Source organism: Mus caroli, chromosome 2 (assembly GCF_900094665.2).
Source record: "Mus caroli chromosome 2, CAROLI_EIJ_v1.1, whole genome shotgun sequence".
In the NCBI taxonomy this organism is placed as follows: domain Eukaryota; kingdom Metazoa; phylum Chordata; class Mammalia; order Rodentia; family Muridae; genus Mus; species Mus caroli.
In genome coordinates this window covers 103,733,406-103,752,150 of record NC_034571.1, presented here as the reverse complement: position 1 = coordinate 103,752,150, position 18,745 = coordinate 103,733,406, and the positions used below count along the sequence as shown (strand labels likewise).

The window sequence follows — 18,745 nt, the reverse complement described above, 5'->3', positions numbered from 1 at the left end:
GAAAGAAGAAAGAAGAAAGAAGAAAGAAGAAAGAAGAAAGAAGAAAGAAGAAAGAAGAAAGAAGAAAGAAGAAAGAAGAAAGAAGAAGAAAGAAGAAAGAAGAAAGAAGAAAGAAGAAAGAAGAAAGAAGAAAGAAAGAAAGAAAGAAAGAAAGAAAGAAAGAAAGAAAGAAAGAAAGAAAGAAAGAAAGCCCAACCAGAAACAGGATTATATAGGTATAATTTTACTTACAAACTAAATTACTTTTCTAATTTCCTGTACCTTCTATATTAAGCATATATTGTACATAATTTATCTGTATTAAAAGCAGCAAATTTAGAGGCTTAGGAAATAAATGCTTATTTTATTATTTCAGAGCACACACTGTTCTTGCAGAGAAATTGTGTTGTTTCCAGCACCCACATCAGGTAGCTCACACTGCCTGCAACTCCAGTTCCAAGGGATCTGACACTCTCTTCTGACCTCTATGGGCACTATACTATGTGTACAAACCCATACTCAGACATACACATATACATATAATAATCAAAAATAAAAATCAAAATTTAAAATATCAGTATTTGTGAAAATATAATTGAATGTGATAACTCCTTCAGTGATTATAATATGCAATTTAATAAGTAAAAAAATCAGTGAGAATCTTATTCATGCATATTTCAATTATATTAAAAGACCACTACCTCCCTCCAAATATTCATGTCTGTCCCCAAACCTCCCTCCAAACTTCACATCGCCTTTATTACTTTTTAGTAATCTGCTAAGTCCAATTAGTCCTACAAATATACTCATATATGTAGGTACATGCATTGGTTCATGATTTAACTATGAGAAACATCTCTAAAGAAAATTTAATCTCTCCTAACAAACAACCATCAACTGTCAATCATCTATATCACACCCTTTCCACCCAGCCTCAGAATATATTGGGGGGGCACTCATAAATATAAGAACCAGAGGTTGGGGAGAACTAGATCAAAACATTGTCATGTAGACGTGACGGGAACTCTGCACCCATGAACTCACGACTGTAGTTGACTGCACAAGACCTGCTTAAGATGAATCCAGTCAATATTCCAGAGTGAGTGAGTAAAGAAGAAACAAGCCCACACCTCTAGCTGAGGAGATAATGTACAGCTTTTACTTAAACAAGGAACACTCATTCCCTGGTTGCATTAAGTGTTTAGTTTCAATTATTTGATAAAATGGCCCGTTATCTTCTGGCCACAACTTATCTAGCTGTATATCTGCTTATTCATACATAAGTGTTGATTCTCATAGTCCTTGTAGTCTGTCTCGGAATACAACAATCAATTTTACAGTTTATTACAATTGTGACGTTATAATGGAGGAGAGTTAAAGGTACCCTGACTCAGACAGAAGATGTTCCTTTAAAAGTAACAGTGAAGACAATCAGGGAAAAGATCCATAAAAAGCAGGTGAAAGCCCTTGGTGAATGAAGGAGAACCCATGAGCATAAACCTTGAGGTACAAAAGGTGACTGTTGCCTTCTACAGCCAGACTCCCAGAGAGTCTGGAACTGAGCATCTCCACATGTAAAATGTCTGGCAAGATCAACTCAGCATTATCAAGAGACACTGATGTAAAGAGATTAGTGCATGAGATGCCTGAGAGGAAGGACCAGAGCAAGGTAAGCTAGACCACCATTCCTTCCTGGTACCCTTCTGGTAAGAACTCTGGAAGCTTGAGATCTACATGCTTGTATCTCAGTGAGTATTTATGTCTACTCATGCATCCTGAACAGCACATGGAAGATTCTGATTCTCATCCCACCTAACTTTCATAATATAGAATAAAATTTCCACCAGCTATACCTACATAAGCCTTTACTGATCCAGGTACTCAGCGTGTCGGAGAGGTGTGGAAAACAGCTCTTGACAAAATCCTCAAAGGTCACTGTTGCTAAGGCATTGATGCTGGCAGCCACTGTGCTACAAAAAGAAAAACAAAACAAAATAACACACAAGAAAATGGTCTGAACTAAAAATGGAAGAATCATATGTCAACCTTATTGTCCAGAAGAGGCATGGCAACTAGACTTGAGAAATACAGATATCCATACATGTCCACATTCTAGAACCTAGTGAACTACATAGCAAGCAGTCAAGGAATTTTCCACAGGTATACCAATGTGTGTGTGTGTATGAAAGGGGTATTCTTCTAGGCTCATTTGGAAGCAACAAAGAAATGACTATCCTGACCATACAGTAAATGAAGTTTGTCATTACTTAACAATGTATCTATCTGTGTATCTGCTTATTCACACATAAGTGTTGAAAGGCCATAGTCCTTGTAGCCTATCTCGGAATACAACGATAAATTTTATAGTTTATTACAATTGTGAAGTTATAATGGAGGGCAGTTATAAGGTACCCTGACTCAGACAGAAGATGTTCCTTTAAAAGTGACAGTTAAGACAAGTGGGAAAAAGATTCACAAAAAACAGGTGAAAGCCCTTGGAGAATGAAGGAGAAACCATGAGCATAAACCTTGAGGTACAAAAGGTGACTGTTGCCTTCTACAGCCTGAAGCTGCCATAGAGTCTGGAATGTAATTAGTAAAAGAGAAAAAGAGAGAGCCTGAGAAGAAACAAAAACCAGCTAACAGCCATTCTATTCTCTCTCTCTTTCTCTTTCTCTCTCTCTGTCTCCCTCTCTATCTGCCTCTCTCTCTGTCTCTCTCTCTCTGTCTCTGTCTCTCTCTCTGTCTCTCTGTCTCTGTCTCTGTCTCTCTGTCTCTCTGTCTCTCTGTCTCTGTCTCTCTGTCTCTGTCTCTCTGTCTCTGTCTCTCTCTGTCTCTCTGTCTCTGTCTGTCTCTGTCTCTGTCTCTGTCTCTCTCTCTCTCTCTCTCTCTGTCTCCCTCTCTCTCTCTCTTTCAGACATCACAAAATTGAGTGTGATAGATGTGCCAAAGCATCAGAAAGTTGTTTTCTTTGCAAAATAGCATAAAAGATTATTTACAATCCTCACAGAGAACAAGAAACTTTTGGATCAATAAAAAACTGAATTAAACTTAAAAGGTGAAAAACTATCACCCAAGAATGTTTCCTTCTAAAGAATATAATAAAAGAATTATTTTTAACTTCAATTATTTATCCTTGTTCACAAAGCATAGTTATATAAGGATACAAAAGAATATAATTCATAGAAAAGAAGAAAACTGCAAAAATATTTGTGTCTTTAATAATTTGATGGAAAAATATCCCATAATGTCAAGTACAAATAATTGAGATTTAAAATTGCAGTGTACAGAAAACTGTATAAAAGAAAACCAATAACCAGCTTCTGGTACATACAAGATTGTATATTCGTTAAAAGCACTGACATCATTACAGCTATGGACCAAGGGAGGACTCAAAAATGTAGATTTCATGAAGTATTTGAAATATATAGAAGAATTGGAATGAAATAAAAGTAATATTTGAAATCATTGGCTTATTTATTAAAAGTAAGACAAATGGCTGATAATTTAGAAGGGAAATATGTCACTGCTCTACTTGATTTTGACATCATTTACATAGGTTAGATGATTGATAATTTTACCCATTAATAACATAAGAAATATACTGTGATATTCATTGTAATAGAAAATATTTCTTTACTTATATTAGGAAGCAAAATGATAACATCAAATATGATTCATCATTTCAGTATTTCAAAGATTGCTTGGCAACTCGGCAGCACGTTGCAGGGTCATGCTGAGGAAGCAACCCTTGGACAATGAAATGTAGTCACAGAAGTCAAGTTGAAGCTGCAGTGGAGACCCAGCAAAGACAGAAGAGACAGCAACATATCATGTGAGTGGTAACACAGAGTTTGAATTGCTCAAACTCTAAGGAACTTCCAGTACTATGATCTCCAGACATCAGACATGGAATGTCGGGATTTAATGTCTCCAGTACTGAGTTATGATTTTGTCTTTGGCCAGTCACCCCTTTTGTGTGTCCCACCAGAATTTGAAAGTATGGAAATTTATTTTTTTATTCTTTTTTTAAGTATTCACAGCTGAGTTTGCCCTAACTGTTGTGAGAATACTTTGTGCTTTTGATCAATGCTGGAACAATGTAATCAATTGATGGAATGAATATAGACAACATTAAAATAATAGAAAGTTTTAAAATAAATGTGAGAAATACCCCCTGCATCCTGCATCCACTACTTATTCACTTACCAAAGAGAAGGTTTCTCCCGCCTCATCCTTAATAAATGTCAGTCTCCTCATCTGCAGACTGGTGAGAGTGAGTGTCAAGCTTCTCTCTTACGTGCTATGTGATACCAATGATCAAACAGAAATGCAGCATTGCAGTGGCCACTTAAGGCCACTTAACACTCAGCAAGTGCTCAGTAGACAGTTGGTCATGAGCATCCTCATTCCAGTCAGCTCACGATCACCACCACCATCACCATCATCATCTTCAGCTTGTCAGCATACTAACCTCAGAGTTCCACTAAAGGCACAAGCCACAAAAAGTCCTGGAAGCCCTGGCATAGTTGCAAAAATCTCCATGACAAAATATGGCATCAGCTAAAAACAGAAGCAGAGATAGAGGGAGGGGGAGAAGGGATGTATTAAGAGTCAGCTCATCAATAACCGAAGTGTTGAAATACAGATATCAGCAACTGAAATGAGAAAATTTTTTCCCAGTAGTTCTTCAGTGTGTGAAATTTTCTTGTCTGTTTTCTGTGAATTTAGAGTTAATCTCTAAAAGCCCATCCTTAATATATATCTCTCAGGAAACCTAGGTGTAGCCCAGCTTGTGGAAAAGGATAAATGACAGAGTGGGCTGGCTGAATATACACAGAAAGAAAGGGGGAGAGAATGCTTCTCATGAGAATAGTGTGTCCAAGTTTTAAAAACTACATTTAGTGATCTATACTTTCATGACATATTTTTCTATGGTGGGAATGTAATAATAGGTATTATGGGAATAAAAAAAATCTTTATTTTAATTCTTTAATCATTTTCTACAGTCCATTCATTATCCCCCCCACCCCCACTCCACCCTCTGACTGTTCCTCATCCCATTCTTCCTCCCCACCCCATCTCCAAAAGGCTACCCCCACTCCCCAACCCCACTCCACCATACCTTCCCACTCCCTGGAGCCTCAAGTCTCTTGAGGGTTAGGTGCATCTTCTCTCACGGAGGCCAGACCAGGCAGTCCTCTGCTGTGTATGTGTTAGGGACCTCATATCAGCTGGTGTATGCTGCCTGGTTGGTGGCTCACTGTCTGAGAGATCTTGTGGGCCCAGGTCAGCTGAGATTTCTGGTTTTCCTATGGGGTCACCCTCCTCCTAAGTTTCTTCCAGCTTTCCCCTAATTCAACCTATTTGTTCCATTTTATTATTTGATGTTACCTTGGTTTTGTTTGTTTGTTTGTTTGTGTTTTGTAGTTTTGTAATATGGTCTCATATAGGACAGGAAACCCTCTCAAATCCATTCTGTAACCAATTCTTGATCCTCTGGCTCCATTTTAAAATCTTTAATTCCAAGTACTTGGCGCTATGTTCATTTTTGTTCAGTTTTCAACTAAAGAATCATGAATAATTCTTAGACTACATAGAAAAGAGAATCACCAACAGCCAGACACATGGATTGAAGCTTGCCTTCTACTTAGCCTGTCTTCCGACTGTCTTCATGAAAAAGGAAAAGTGTTCTCTTTCTGTAGGCCTACTTCTATATATTAGAATATACTGTGTGTGAGGTCACCCTGGAGGTAGGGAAAGAACCCAGAGGCTTGTGCTTAGCCAGTGGGAGTAGGTTTATGTAGAAAAGGATAATTCTACCACTACATAACATATTCCTGCTATGAACCAGAAAACTGCATACCTGGTCCGGTGCTGAAATAACACGAGAAGTCCAAGGGTCACAATCCTTGAAGTGGGAGTACATGATCAAGCCAGAGAAGACAGCACACGACACAATTATCCAGAGACCCAACAAGTTAAAGTACAAGGCACTAGAAGAAAAGACATGAGCAACTGTTCTGACACATTGCAGCTCAGCAAAGACTGAAGGGCACACTTCAAAGGACTCATTCTCCAGCCTCCAGGAAGCATTACAGTTTACAACTTCACATTAAATGGGTCATCACAGATTTTAGAATAATTGCCAAATATGAATAAGTAAAGATTTTAGATGAATTTTCCTTTGAATAAGAGTTTTCAACCAGATTGCAATGTGTGTGGTATATGACCTATTTTTTGTATAAAATTTTACATAATGATTATTCCCATTATATAACTTTAAGTAATTTCCTGCTAGTCAATTAATGAAGCTGTCAAAAAAAGCAAACTTATATTTTAAAAAATGTTCTTCCAGGGAGATAATAGTAAGATAACTTAAAAATAGAGGAGTATTGGTTACAGTTGTTTTGGAGATGAGAGCAGATAAAAGTTAAAGTCAAGTATTTTAGATACAACAGAAAAAATCAACAAAAGGAAGATCATCTTAAACATTATTTGCAGAAATTAACTTTATTCTACAGCACACATGCACAATTTCAGATGGGTGCTTTTTCAAGATACTATATATTACTTTACTTTCATGTACGCATTTGACTGTCAAGATTTTACTCACATTCTTAATCTCATGGAAGACTTAAAAGTAGGCAGGCTTTACATTGTGCTGATAAAATTAAAAATCTCAATGTGACGACTCATACTGGCCCTTTTTGTTTGTTTTAATTCCCTCAGGATTAGAAGATGATTCCACATTTAAATGTAAGGATATACATTTCTTTCATGGCGGCCATGGCATGCAGTTTGAGTTACATAAAAAAATATATGTATGTGTATACATGCTCACATCCATACATTCTTCCAGTATTTGGGTGTCTGTACGTTTTTGCACAAACATGGGGTAATGGCCTTCCTTAAACATTGTGTTGTTTAATAAATGATAACTCTTAACAAATAAGATATGTTATCCTTGGTGTTTTGGTAAAAAAAAAATGATGAGAAACTTAAACTTCCTAACATCCATTTATTAATTTGTTAAGAAACAGAAATTAAATATTACTTTCACAAGAGAAAGTAACATCTAGGCATATGGTAATTATCTATTGTACTAACATTTTAAGAGGCAGAGGAGAAACAGTTTTGAACCTAGAAGTTTGTGGCTATTCTGGAATAAATAGAAATCCTATTTCAAAACTAAATAAGAATATTAAAGGGAAAAGAGAATGTTATTATTTATTTCACCAAAAGATTATTCTCTTTATAGATATATTTGACTCTAGGTCATCTAAAAGCAGGTTTTTATTTAAATTTGAATTTTAAATGAATTTTAAGATCAAAGCCACATGTATTTTTCATCATTTCATGTATATGATAAAGTGATGACCATGTGTTTGGAAAGCTGATTTAATATAATTTACTGTAACAAAATTTTCATACATCACTGGTGGCTTGATAGAATACTAGGTGATATATCTGGTCTCTTCAATTTTAATTTAAAAATATACATATAGTGATGTGTTAGTTCCCACTGTAGAATTAAACTTACAAATGGTTGAGTTATTTTGAGACAATTCTATGTCTCATACAGTGGAAATAAATTTATATTGAAAATATTTTAAAATTGTGTGAAGAAGTACTCCAAATGACTAGACTAGGGTCAGGAATCTTGAGGAGGATCTCTGAGATTGAAATGGAGTGAAATTTGGGGATTTCTGATTGCTGTATAAAATAAAATGTCTTGCTTTCTCTCTTGCAAGTGGGCTGTTCTGGATTTTTTTGCTGGAACCTAGAAAATGTAACTGTGCCTATTCTCATATTCTGCAATAAATTGTCCCTGTGAGAGCTGCAGCAGCCACAGACACATGCCTTACATTTTATACTTCCTAAATCTCTCCTTAGAAATCCTAAGTTTAGCTAGTTGTGTTAAAGAATCCTGAAGCAGAGAGTTAGACATAGAGGGAACTTAACTTTGGTTGATTTGTGAAGCTTGATTTGTTCCATTTTCCTAAGTATCTACATTTAGGGAAACAGAAGCTTAAGGCAAACCTGTGAGAAGACGGTAAGCAACTCAGAGAACTAGGACTTCGCATAGGGATGAACAAGCAAGGCGGTTATGTAGCTTTAATCAATAGCATGTGTTCTTTGCTTTCTTCTGTGTTCGTACTGTAAAAGCTTCATGCCTGTATCCCCTCGGTGGTGCCACAAGAGATATTTGAAATGAAGCTGCCTGATTCATCAGTTACCATTTTTTGAAATTAACTATTTAAAATATCAAAACATGTCTCAAATTACCTAACACATACAAAATAAGCTACAGCTGAAGATAACACACAATGAATCAAAAATGACCAGGGCTATCTTTCCATAGAGACTATAAGCAAGAATCATGATTTGTTCCTCTTCCTTACTCAGTGCACCTAATCTAGCCTATTTAGTTCTCAGTAAATAAAGACAAAAATTAATCGAGAGAAAAGCCAAACAGAGTATGCTGAAGTGGAAATAGTTACGTCTGACTAAAATAGTTGTGGGAATGGCTGTACAAATACTTGCTACATGAGCATGTAGCCCTGCTTGGATTCTAGCACTCATGTGAAAAGCAAGACATGGCTGTCCATGCACTCTGGGGCTGGGTAAGCACAGACATAAGAGTATTACTGGGCTTCCAGTCTAACTCCAGGACCAAGGAAGGTCATGTCTCAAAACAGTAAGACCTGGAGGGGCCTGATGGCATATGCCTTTAGCCCAACACTCAGGAGGTACAAATAGGCAGATCTCTGTGAGTTTGAGGCTAGCTTGGTGTGCAGAGTGAATTTCAGGACATCTAGAGCTATCTATAGAAACCCTGTATCAAAAGAGTAACAAACAAACAAGAAATTGAGATGATGAGTGATGAAGCATGCATCCAACTTCCTCCTCTAGCTTCCACATTTACCCACTAACCCTCAACACATACTTTCATACACATACATACATACATAAATATATATACATGCATACATACACACATACATACATACATACATATATATACACATACATACATGTTCACACACACACATACACACTCAAACACACACATACATACAATTGCATACAAAGACTTTGAACAGAATAGATAAATATCTTATTTTTCTCTTTCACATGCATGAGTTCTTTAATGACTCACTAAGGTAAAAGATAACATAGAAAATTTTTTCTCAATCAACAACTTACAGCTTAGCATGCTTTTCTGTTTTGCAAGAGATGCATCTCTGGATGGTTGATTGGTTCACTCCGTAGACTCCAAGCCAAGTAAAAGTTCCTCCTATTGTAATTGTCCAAAAAGTGTGCCGTCTGAGAGGATCTACATCAAAGCTAGGACACAGAAAGAAGGCAATAACAGAGATATTTTTAATACCCTGCTTATATCACTTTATAAAGCCATGTAATTAAATTTTATAAAGCATAAAAAAATAGCGTTGAACGTACTCAACAATGTGTAGCCGGGATCCGTTTCGTGCTTTTTCTAACACGTTGTTGAAGCCACCAACATGATTTGATCCTTGGATGAGGACTGTTAAGAAGCCCACAATCATGACAACCATCTGAAATGCATCTGTCCACACCACTGCTTTTAAACCTCCCTGAAATGGGAAGAATGGTACAAGTTATTGAAAAAGGGATTTGTAACCCCTTCAACTCATATAGTTTCCCCACCACTGAATCACATAGGAACTCATTCTGACCTGTTACTGAGCATCTTTTAAAGGGCAAGTCCTGGTTAAATATGGTGATATAATGTTGAGAGAAGAAGACAGGACCTCATGAAAAAAACTCTATGAGTTTTTAAGGTTAGTGGTAGAATTGGAAATTAAGAATAAATACAAATTTTTACTTAAAAGTGGGAGAAGGGTAATGAAAGACTAGTTACTTTTGATAAATACAGTAGAGTCATGACTTGGTCTGAGGAAATAGCCGTTAGGGTAAATTCTGAAGAATAAATAAAAATGTATGAGATTCAGAACACAAATTAAGAAGGGAAAAGAAATGTAGGTTTCTGAGGAAATGAGAGAACTCTGGGAGATACAGGTGTGAGGTGTGGATAGACCAAAAGGAACATTGGTAAATTTTCTGGATGTCAGAATGGATATATTTAGACAAGACCATTTAAATGATGCCCCCAAAAGCAAAGAGAGCCCTTAGAATGAGATTTGTTTCACAGTAGCCATTGGTCAGCTACTGTAATTACAAGGTTGCAGTAGAATAGAAAGCTCCAAGTTATTATTGATATCCAAGATAATCAATGGTTTGAAGCAGAGCAGAAAAGGAAAAAAAGTCTCTGGTTTTGAAAGCTATTCCAGAGATAAGATTCTCATAGTGCACTAAATACAGATGAGGAAGAAATGAAAGAATTCAGTACAAAACACACAGGCCCAGCTGGACAAATTTAGAGTTTTAATGTAACTAGTGGCAGCACATTTGGAAACTGTGAGACAGAGTGAATCAGAGACAGAGAGACAGAGTCATAGAGAGACAGAAGACAAAAACAGGGACACACACAGCAAACAACTAAGAAGGAATAAGTATCCGTTTCTACATATATGTGGGGTGAGGAGTGTTAAAAGCAGCATGGCAATTAGACAGGCAATCACACCAGAGTTTCAGAAAGTTTAATCAAATAGTTAAGTTCACCATAATTATTAGGCAAGAGATTAAAGCGGTGACTATACCAAACCTGCCTCCCTTGTAGAGGAGGGGGCAGGAAGAAAACAATGTCCATATTCCTCTTCAGGAGTCCTAAATTAACTGAGAAATTAACTGAGACTAGGCTTTTGTTCTTTTCTTTCTGAGTTTCAAAATTTCCACAAATGATTCTAATATAGAGTTCTTGCTGAAAGCACATGGGCAGAAAGAAGGAGAAAAATGGGAGCTTGCTGTAGCATTCCATCACTGAATCCCCTAGGACCATCATGAACATGGCAAAGGCAATTAGGGAAAATTTAAATGAAGTGGCATATAAAGGTGTTTTGTAAGTGAGTAAGTGCCAGTAAAATGAAAGGAGGTAATATTTTTAACACTAAAAAATGGAATTATCATTCTGTTACTCCTCCAGAGTGTCAGTAACTTCTATGAAAAGTTGACATATTTATCTTTAGTTTCAGAGATACTGGAGTTGCCCACCATTTGCTTGGTAATTAAAATTAAACCATAATCTTAATCATTGAAGTCTCTGCTAAAAGCATTATATTTGCATATAGTTTTGAAATAATGTTTTGAAGAACAATAAATCCCCCCCATGATCACATACACATCTCCAGTATAGCACTATCTTGATTGTCTTTAAAGATGCCAAACCCAATAAGCATGGTAACACATGCCTTTAATCCCAGCATTTGGGATGCCAAGGCAGACAGATCTCTGAGTTTGAGGCCAGCTTAGTCTACGTAGCGAGTTCCAGGATACAGTGCAAATAGTGAATCTCTGTCTCAAAAAACAGAAACACAGATGTTAATCCTTTCTGAGTCAAACCTCAGTTTTTCAGATGAAATATTAAAGACTTACGTTTTCAGAGCATACTTATCATTCATTTTTGTGCCCTCCTCCCAGCCTTGAGCAGGCTGCTCAGACCTGATTTGCCACAGTTGCTAGCCCACCTATGGTGGAGTCTTCCAACCTATGTAAAGTCTTTTGTCCTGTCACATCTGCAGCTTTCCTCCAAGATGCCACTACCTGCTGAGAGGCTGAAACTGTTTTCCTGACACTATCCTGACAAAGCAGGGATCCTGACAAAGTGATGAGATCCTGGCATGGTGGAGGATGGGTCCCCCCCAACCCCCTTATAAGCTCAGACTCATAAGTAAACATTGGCCTTGATCAGAACTTTGTCTTGGCTCATTATTTCTCTTACAGCCTTTCCCATCCAAAACCCCATCTTTCCTTTCAGGAACCCAGGAACCCATGGCCACTGACAGCTACAAGTTGTATAAGATTCTGCACATAACTGAGCACCAGCTGGCAATCCAATAGAACAGACTCAAATGTCCTCTCCCTCCCTCCCTTTTTCTATCCATCCTTACCTCCCTATCTTCTCTCTCTCTCTCTCTCTCTCTCTCTCTCTCTCTCTCTCTCTCTCTCTCTCTCTCTCTCTCTCTCTCTCTCTCTCTCTCTCTCTCTCTCTCTCTCTCCCTCCATCCCTTCCTCCCTCCCTCCCTCCCTCCCTCTCACTATATTTAATTAATGTAATTGCACTGACTCCTAAACTGCAAATGATCTGGATAGCAGGAATCACTTTTAAAAGCTCTTCCATTGATTAATTCCCAAGTGTGGATCATCCACAAGATCAAAGAATAAAGAGAGTATAATAAAGAAAGTCACTGCTGGATAAATAGTTTGTTGGTGAGGCACTGTCACTCTTGCCTGGCTAGATAGAAAAGAGATGGAACAGAGGTTTGGTGGGGTAAGGATAGATGAGGGACTTGGATACAGCTAATGAAAGAATTTCAACTCCACACTAACTAGCTTGTTATTCTGTGAATGGTTGAAAGCAATAATTTGATCATGAATAAATGCTGGTTTTAGGCATACAGACTGTGTGAGAAAGACTGGAAGCACAGAGCTGGTTCAGTGTATGACTGTTTTTGGTTCTTTACACAGTGACTACTGAAACATAAAGACTTATTCCTACTTACTTTTAAGCATTTCTTATTCTGTCAATACTTACTTTCCTGTTCTCTTGTGTAGATACATTGAGATACTTTATTTAAACTCCACTTTCTCATTTTGACTGTTTTATTACATAGATGCTCTTGAAATTTTCTCCCCCATTCATTAATGACAAATTTTCAACAATTCAATAGTGCTCCAAATTCAAGATTTTTGAAAGCTTTAAATCTGATTTCTGTCTTCCTCACTCACATGTTATCGTTTAATACTTTGTGGGGTGCATTATTTAAACCCATAGTTATATATAGCAACTATTATATTTTTCATATTTTATGTTACAAATAATAATTAGAAATTTAATAATGTTACTTATAAACTACATTAAAACAACAATTATCAAGTGCCAAAACTTCAGAAACATTTGCATTAAGTGCATAGGTAAAGAAGTGCTTCACATTTCAGAGTCTTACAGATTTGAGAATGTTCATACAAAGTTTATGATAGAGTTGCTAGTAGCACTAATGTACAACATCTGAGATGCTCTAAAGTTTAAAGAATTTTCAGCATCCTCAATAAGTGTCAGATTTGTGTGGTACTTTGGACTTTTGGATTAGACTCATTCAGGCTATATTTCCTATCTCCTCATAAACTACACTACTTAAGCCAGTCAGTGTATCCCCTTCCCTTCACAGCATTTCCTTTGTATTATTCCTAGGGGGTGATTTGTTAGTTGTAAAGACTCAGATTAACTGATACTCAAAGATAGCTTTCTTGGGAACTTAACTATAATTTGAGAGGTGCTTTCTCTCCATCATTGAACATACTATTCCTGTTTCTAGCTATAATAAATAATAAAAGTTGCCAAGACATCTGCCTGCATAGCTTCTTTCTACATCATCAGCTTTATTTTAGGTCTTCCTTGTGTATATTATTCAGTGCTTTCACTAGAGATGTCTAGAGAGGGACTTTTCTTCTCGTCTTTAAAGACATACTAAACTTGTAGATTTCTACCTTTTATCAGTTCTATAGAACTTGAAATATACTTTTTGTAAATATTGTCTTTTCTCCATTCTTGGTATATTCTCCTCCTAGACTCCAATTGAACATAAATTAAATATTATTTTGTTATCAATATATCTTCATTTCTTTTCTTTCATTCATCATCTTTCTGAATGTACACTGTTATTTCTTCATATATATATCTTCCAAGATGAAAATCATCTCTTCAAATAAATCCAATTTGTTGTAATAGTTGTAAATGTGTGGCAGAACCTTTTCCATATGAATAAAGATTTCAGGGAACCAATCACTGGGCAGAGGAGTTAAACTTAAAATGGCTTATGAATTAGCATGTTAGGTGCTGAGCCCAGCAATTGAGTTACCTGCTAATTCTGAACTAATTTGTGTGGTGTTTTCCTTCACGCGGACACTCAGCTGGGTTCCAGAGAGAAAGGTACTGCGGCAAAGCATGGGTTTGCAGGAAATACACCCCAAAAGGTTGTGGGAATTTGGAAGCATGTGGTAACAACCCACAAGTGGGAACTTAGCAAGCTGGATGGTGAGATTTCAGGGCTACAGATCAGATCGTCTCCAGAGCATAAAAATAGGCCAGTGCCTTGCCAGTGATAGAGTGGACTGCCTTTTTAATATTTCACGCTACATAACATAGCCATTCATGATATACTTATAGTAAATTCTTACTAATACAGTACATCACTGTACTATATACTACGTGATATATACTACATGATACACTAATACTTTATTATACTAGTTTATGCATATCTGTTCCTTATTCGACAACTTGCAATTCAGTATTGGCATTCCTTAGAGGTTAAATCTTGTTTGAGGTTTTACTGTTCCTCATTCTTGGTATTTTCATCTATTTCTGATGATATTTTACCTTAGGATTTTAATTGGATGATTTTATAGTGCTAACCTGGATTTATTCTCCATAGAATAAATATAGAATACTATATTTGCATTGAACAACACAAAATGAGTTTTTAAACTCAGTAACTTCAGATCCCTCAAAAGACCTAAACTTAGTAAGAAAGTCCCAACCTCACGTACATTGACAGGATTCCAAAACTCATTAATATAATAAAGACACACTTATGAGATTGCCCTCCAGGAAGCCTGATGCTTCTTGTCCAAACACTACACACACTTTGCAAATATTAGTTCTGATTATCACACATTTAAATTATTTTTATATTACATTGTTTTGTTACTTATAAGTGGGTGGGCATGGTGGGAGATTTCCCTGGGGAGCTACGGTTTTCTGTGCAATCTCAGTTGCACATCTAAAAGTTATGCTAGAGTCTAGTTGCTTTTCTATTAGAGCAACAAACTTGTCATACCTGGTCAAATTAGACAGAGAAGGTGCCTCTTCTAAATCAAAGTATGAAGATGTATGTGATAAAGATAAGTGTTTCAATGTTGAGAAATATTAAGTTATGCAGTGTATATGTTACAAAGGGTATATGATCTGAGCATTTTGCAAAATACATGTATAGCCAGCTATAATGTGTCAATTATTTTTCTTTGCTCTGGCAGATAGACAATGTACCTAACTGGTAATAACTGGTAAAGTATAGCAGTAAATTATACAATGATTCAGCAGAATAAAATCTTTTAATTGTGTGAAGTAGATACAAAGTAAGTGCACATTAACTACTTATTTATCTCAATTAATTGCCACAAATATATAAAATTCTATCGGTACCACACTGCTTACTTGAGAACTGAGAATTTTTATAATCAAAATATTAAATGTAATCTATAAGTAAAAGACAAAATAGTCACAGAACCTTCAGAATTATTAAATGACAGCTGTCCTTGATCATTCATATACATGTATTTTTATTATTTTTCTTATAGTATCCAAAGAAATTTAATGTTATAATTTTTAAGTGTTCTTAAGTATAATTTTTTTTCAGAGCTTATAAAGGGTCACTTATCTTTTGGTTAAGGAGATATTTCAGATATTTCTCTCACTAAATTATCTCTCAGTAATCATTATTTTCTTGATGTCAATTGTTTTATTCTTCTGAATAAAACTATTATTTTATGATTTTAATAGGTTGTTTTATAGGCTTAATTGGATTTTTCTCCAGACACGTTCTCTCTCCTTTTTTTTTTTTACATTGCATGAATCAAGGTAAGTTATGAAACATAAGTCACTTCAGATTCCTGCCATGACCCAAGGTTAGTAAGACAGTCCTACCCTAAGCTGCTACCCACAGAGGCCCCAAAACAATAAAGTTTTATTTGTTCTAAATGAACAAATTCTCTTTATAATAGATACTACAAAGACTTTTAAGGAAAATAATAGTGACTTCCTCAAGAAATTATGACAGATAAGGCAATATACTGCTTTCATTTAGTTTTAGAATAGCAATTTCCTCCATCATTAGATAGCTTCTGGTTGGAAATGTATCTTTATCCCATTTTAGAAAGTAGTTTATACTAGTTTTTTTTTAAGCTCTGTACATACCAAACTACAGTAGAATGTGCAAACGATTCCTGTTGCAAACACAGAGGCCCATAGATTAAAACCAGTCACTACAAAAGAAGAAAAGTCATTACAAAACAGTAAAGGAAACTTCTCTACAAAAAATAACAGCAGATTTGACCTCCTCTGATTCTGTAGCTTAGATCCTAGGCCCTGGTTTGTTGTTGCTTTTAGTTAATTTTAAGAACTAGTACTTCCCAGTTCAATTACTGTCACTGTTATGCTCCTTCAATATAGGAGCTGTCAGTGAGAAAAGTACCTTTTGTGTTGCTATTTTTCCTTTATTTTTATTTCCAGGATTCTATTATCTCAAAAGGGTTGTATACATATCAATGTAGTCATAGACACCTTTTACTCTTATGATGAGATCTTCTGCTTTATGAACTCATATTCAACACAGAAGACATATGGAGAACTTATAAATGTACAATAGCAAATCTGACATCATTTCAAATACTTTCAAATACTGGAAAGCAAAACTGAAACACCTAAACAAACCACATGCAACTGAACTGTGTGTTTATAAGCAAGAAGATTTGTAAAGCAAAATCTAGTAATAGTTTTATACTATTTTCAGTATTGAGTACACTTTTAGAGCTCCACATATATAGTGACCTCTAGAGTATATCCCCCACAAGGTATCAGATATATATTTTCAAAGCTGAGAATTCAGAAATTTTGAGATGAAGTACGCCCAGTGACTCACCTTGGTTGAGAGCCAGAGCAGGGGCGTAGACCACGACTCCAGTATAGAGAATCTGTTTAGACACAGAAACAGACAGAAAGTTGGAGGAGGAGAAGGAAGCCTGACTAGAAAGTTCTTTGTTGGCTTTAATCATTTTTTGTTCCAGGTTTTATATTTTTTAATTTTTTATTAGAAATAAATTCTTGTCTCATACTTCCCAAGGACAGTTTCCTCTCCCTCCATCCCTCCCATCTCCTTCCTGCCTCCTGTCTCCCCTAGATCCACTCATCCTCCATTTTCTTTTCAGAAAAGAACAGGACTCCAAAAGATGACAGCCAAAAAGGGCAAAACAAGATATAATAAGACAGAGCAAAAGCCCTCATATAGAGGCTGGACAAGGTAACCCAATAGGAAGAACCCCAAAAGAAGGTAAAAAAAATCAGAAATACACCTCTTCTTCCTGTTAGAAGTCCCACTAAAACACCAAGCTAACAGTCATAACATATATGCAGAGAACCTGATCCAGACCCTCGTGGGCCATGCTTGCAATTGCTTCACTGGTAGTTAACTTTCATTTTATTTTAAGCTGAATTCCATTATCTAAAACTATGTGTATATGAATCCCAAGTGAGTCCCATGGCTTCAAATTGCAAATATCTGGTCCAAAAAATAATGCTTTTTACCTATTGGTTGTCTAGTGTCAAATTGTCAGCCTTAAAGCATACAAACAAGTAGCTTTATATGGATTGAACAGGTTATATTTAGTAATATATATGTATATACATGAGCATATATGATCGGCATGTGTACTGGCTAGTTTTGTGTCAACTTGACACAGCTGGAGTTATCACAAAGAAAGGAGCTTCAGTTGAGGAAATGCCTCCATGAGATCCAACTGTAAGGCATTTTCTCAATTAGTGATCAAAGGGAAAAGGCCCCTTGTGGGTGGTGCCATCTCTGGGCTGGTAGTCTTGGGTTCTATAAGAGATCAGGATAAACACCCAGGGAAAACAAGCCACTAAAGAACATCCCTCCATGGCTTCTGCATCAGCTCCTCCTTTCAGACCTGCTTGAGTTCCAGTCCTGACTTCCTTGGTGATGAACAGCAGTAGGGAAGGGTAAGCCGAATAAACCCTTTCCTCTTCAACTTGCTTCTTGGTCATGATGTTTGTGCAGGAATAGAAACCCTGACTAAGACAGCATGCAATCACAATTAATGGGGAAAAAAAGGAGACCATAAATTTGAAAGAGAGCAGGATAGCTCTCCCTCAAACGGGAGGGTTTGGAAGGAAGAAAGGGATGGGAGAAATGTTATATTTAAATTGTAGACTCAAAAAAAATAATAAAAATAAGACTGATTGAGATAGAAACCCTATATTGTATTTTATATACTCACTATTTAATGAAATAGTGGTAATAGCCAAAAGAGAAAGGTATTACTTGCCTCCTCTTTCTTAGACAAATCCTTCAGGCAAAGGCAGAAGTTTAGGTTCTCTTGTAACAGAACATACTTGGAGAGTAGAAGTAGGAAGAAGCTTGTGTGTGTTTAGCTTAAAGAATCTAAAGCCCACAAGGAGAAGCAGCTCATCAGAGACAAGCAGGCATGTTAATGAAAATCTCTTTTTTTTTTTGATTAAAATACCATTTAATTAAAACATCAACAAAAAGCATTAGTTTTTCCTTCAGGAAACTTGTCACTTCTTTGTTTATACTTTTCTCCAGATTTTGCTCGTTTCTTTTATTTTCTTTCTTTTTTTTATTAGGTATTTTCCTCAATTACATTTCCAATGCTATCCAAAAAGTCCCCAATAAACTCCCCCCCCAGTGCCCCACCCACCCACCCCCACCGCTTGGCCCTGGCATTCCCCTGTACTGGGGCATATAAAGTTGGCAAGTCCAATGGGCCTCTCTTTCCAGTGATGGCC

At 36.4% G+C, this 18,745-nt stretch overlaps 1 protein-coding gene across 2 annotated transcripts in view; it reads right to left on the bottom strand.

Moving 5' to 3' along the window:
• The window catches only part of Slc5a12 (solute carrier family 5 member 12), a 50,675-nt gene that overhangs the window by 21,118 nt on the left and 10,812 nt on the right, over window positions 1–18,745 (bottom strand). For both annotated transcript variants that reach the window (XM_021155925.2, XM_029474257.1), the window contains exons 3-9: window positions 16,842–16,893; window positions 16,118–16,185; window positions 9,445–9,599; window positions 9,190–9,330; window positions 5,846–5,975; window positions 4,454–4,542; window positions 1,837–1,949 (exon numbers count right to left, since the gene is read on the bottom strand). In XM_021155925.2, coding sequence (XP_021011584.1) covers window positions 1,837–1,949; window positions 4,454–4,542; window positions 5,846–5,975; window positions 9,190–9,330; window positions 9,445–9,599; window positions 16,118–16,185; window positions 16,842–16,893 — 748 coding nt within the window. The remainder of the gene's footprint in view (window positions 1–1,836; window positions 1,950–4,453; window positions 4,543–5,845; window positions 5,976–9,189; window positions 9,331–9,444; window positions 9,600–16,117; window positions 16,186–16,841; window positions 16,894–18,745) is intronic.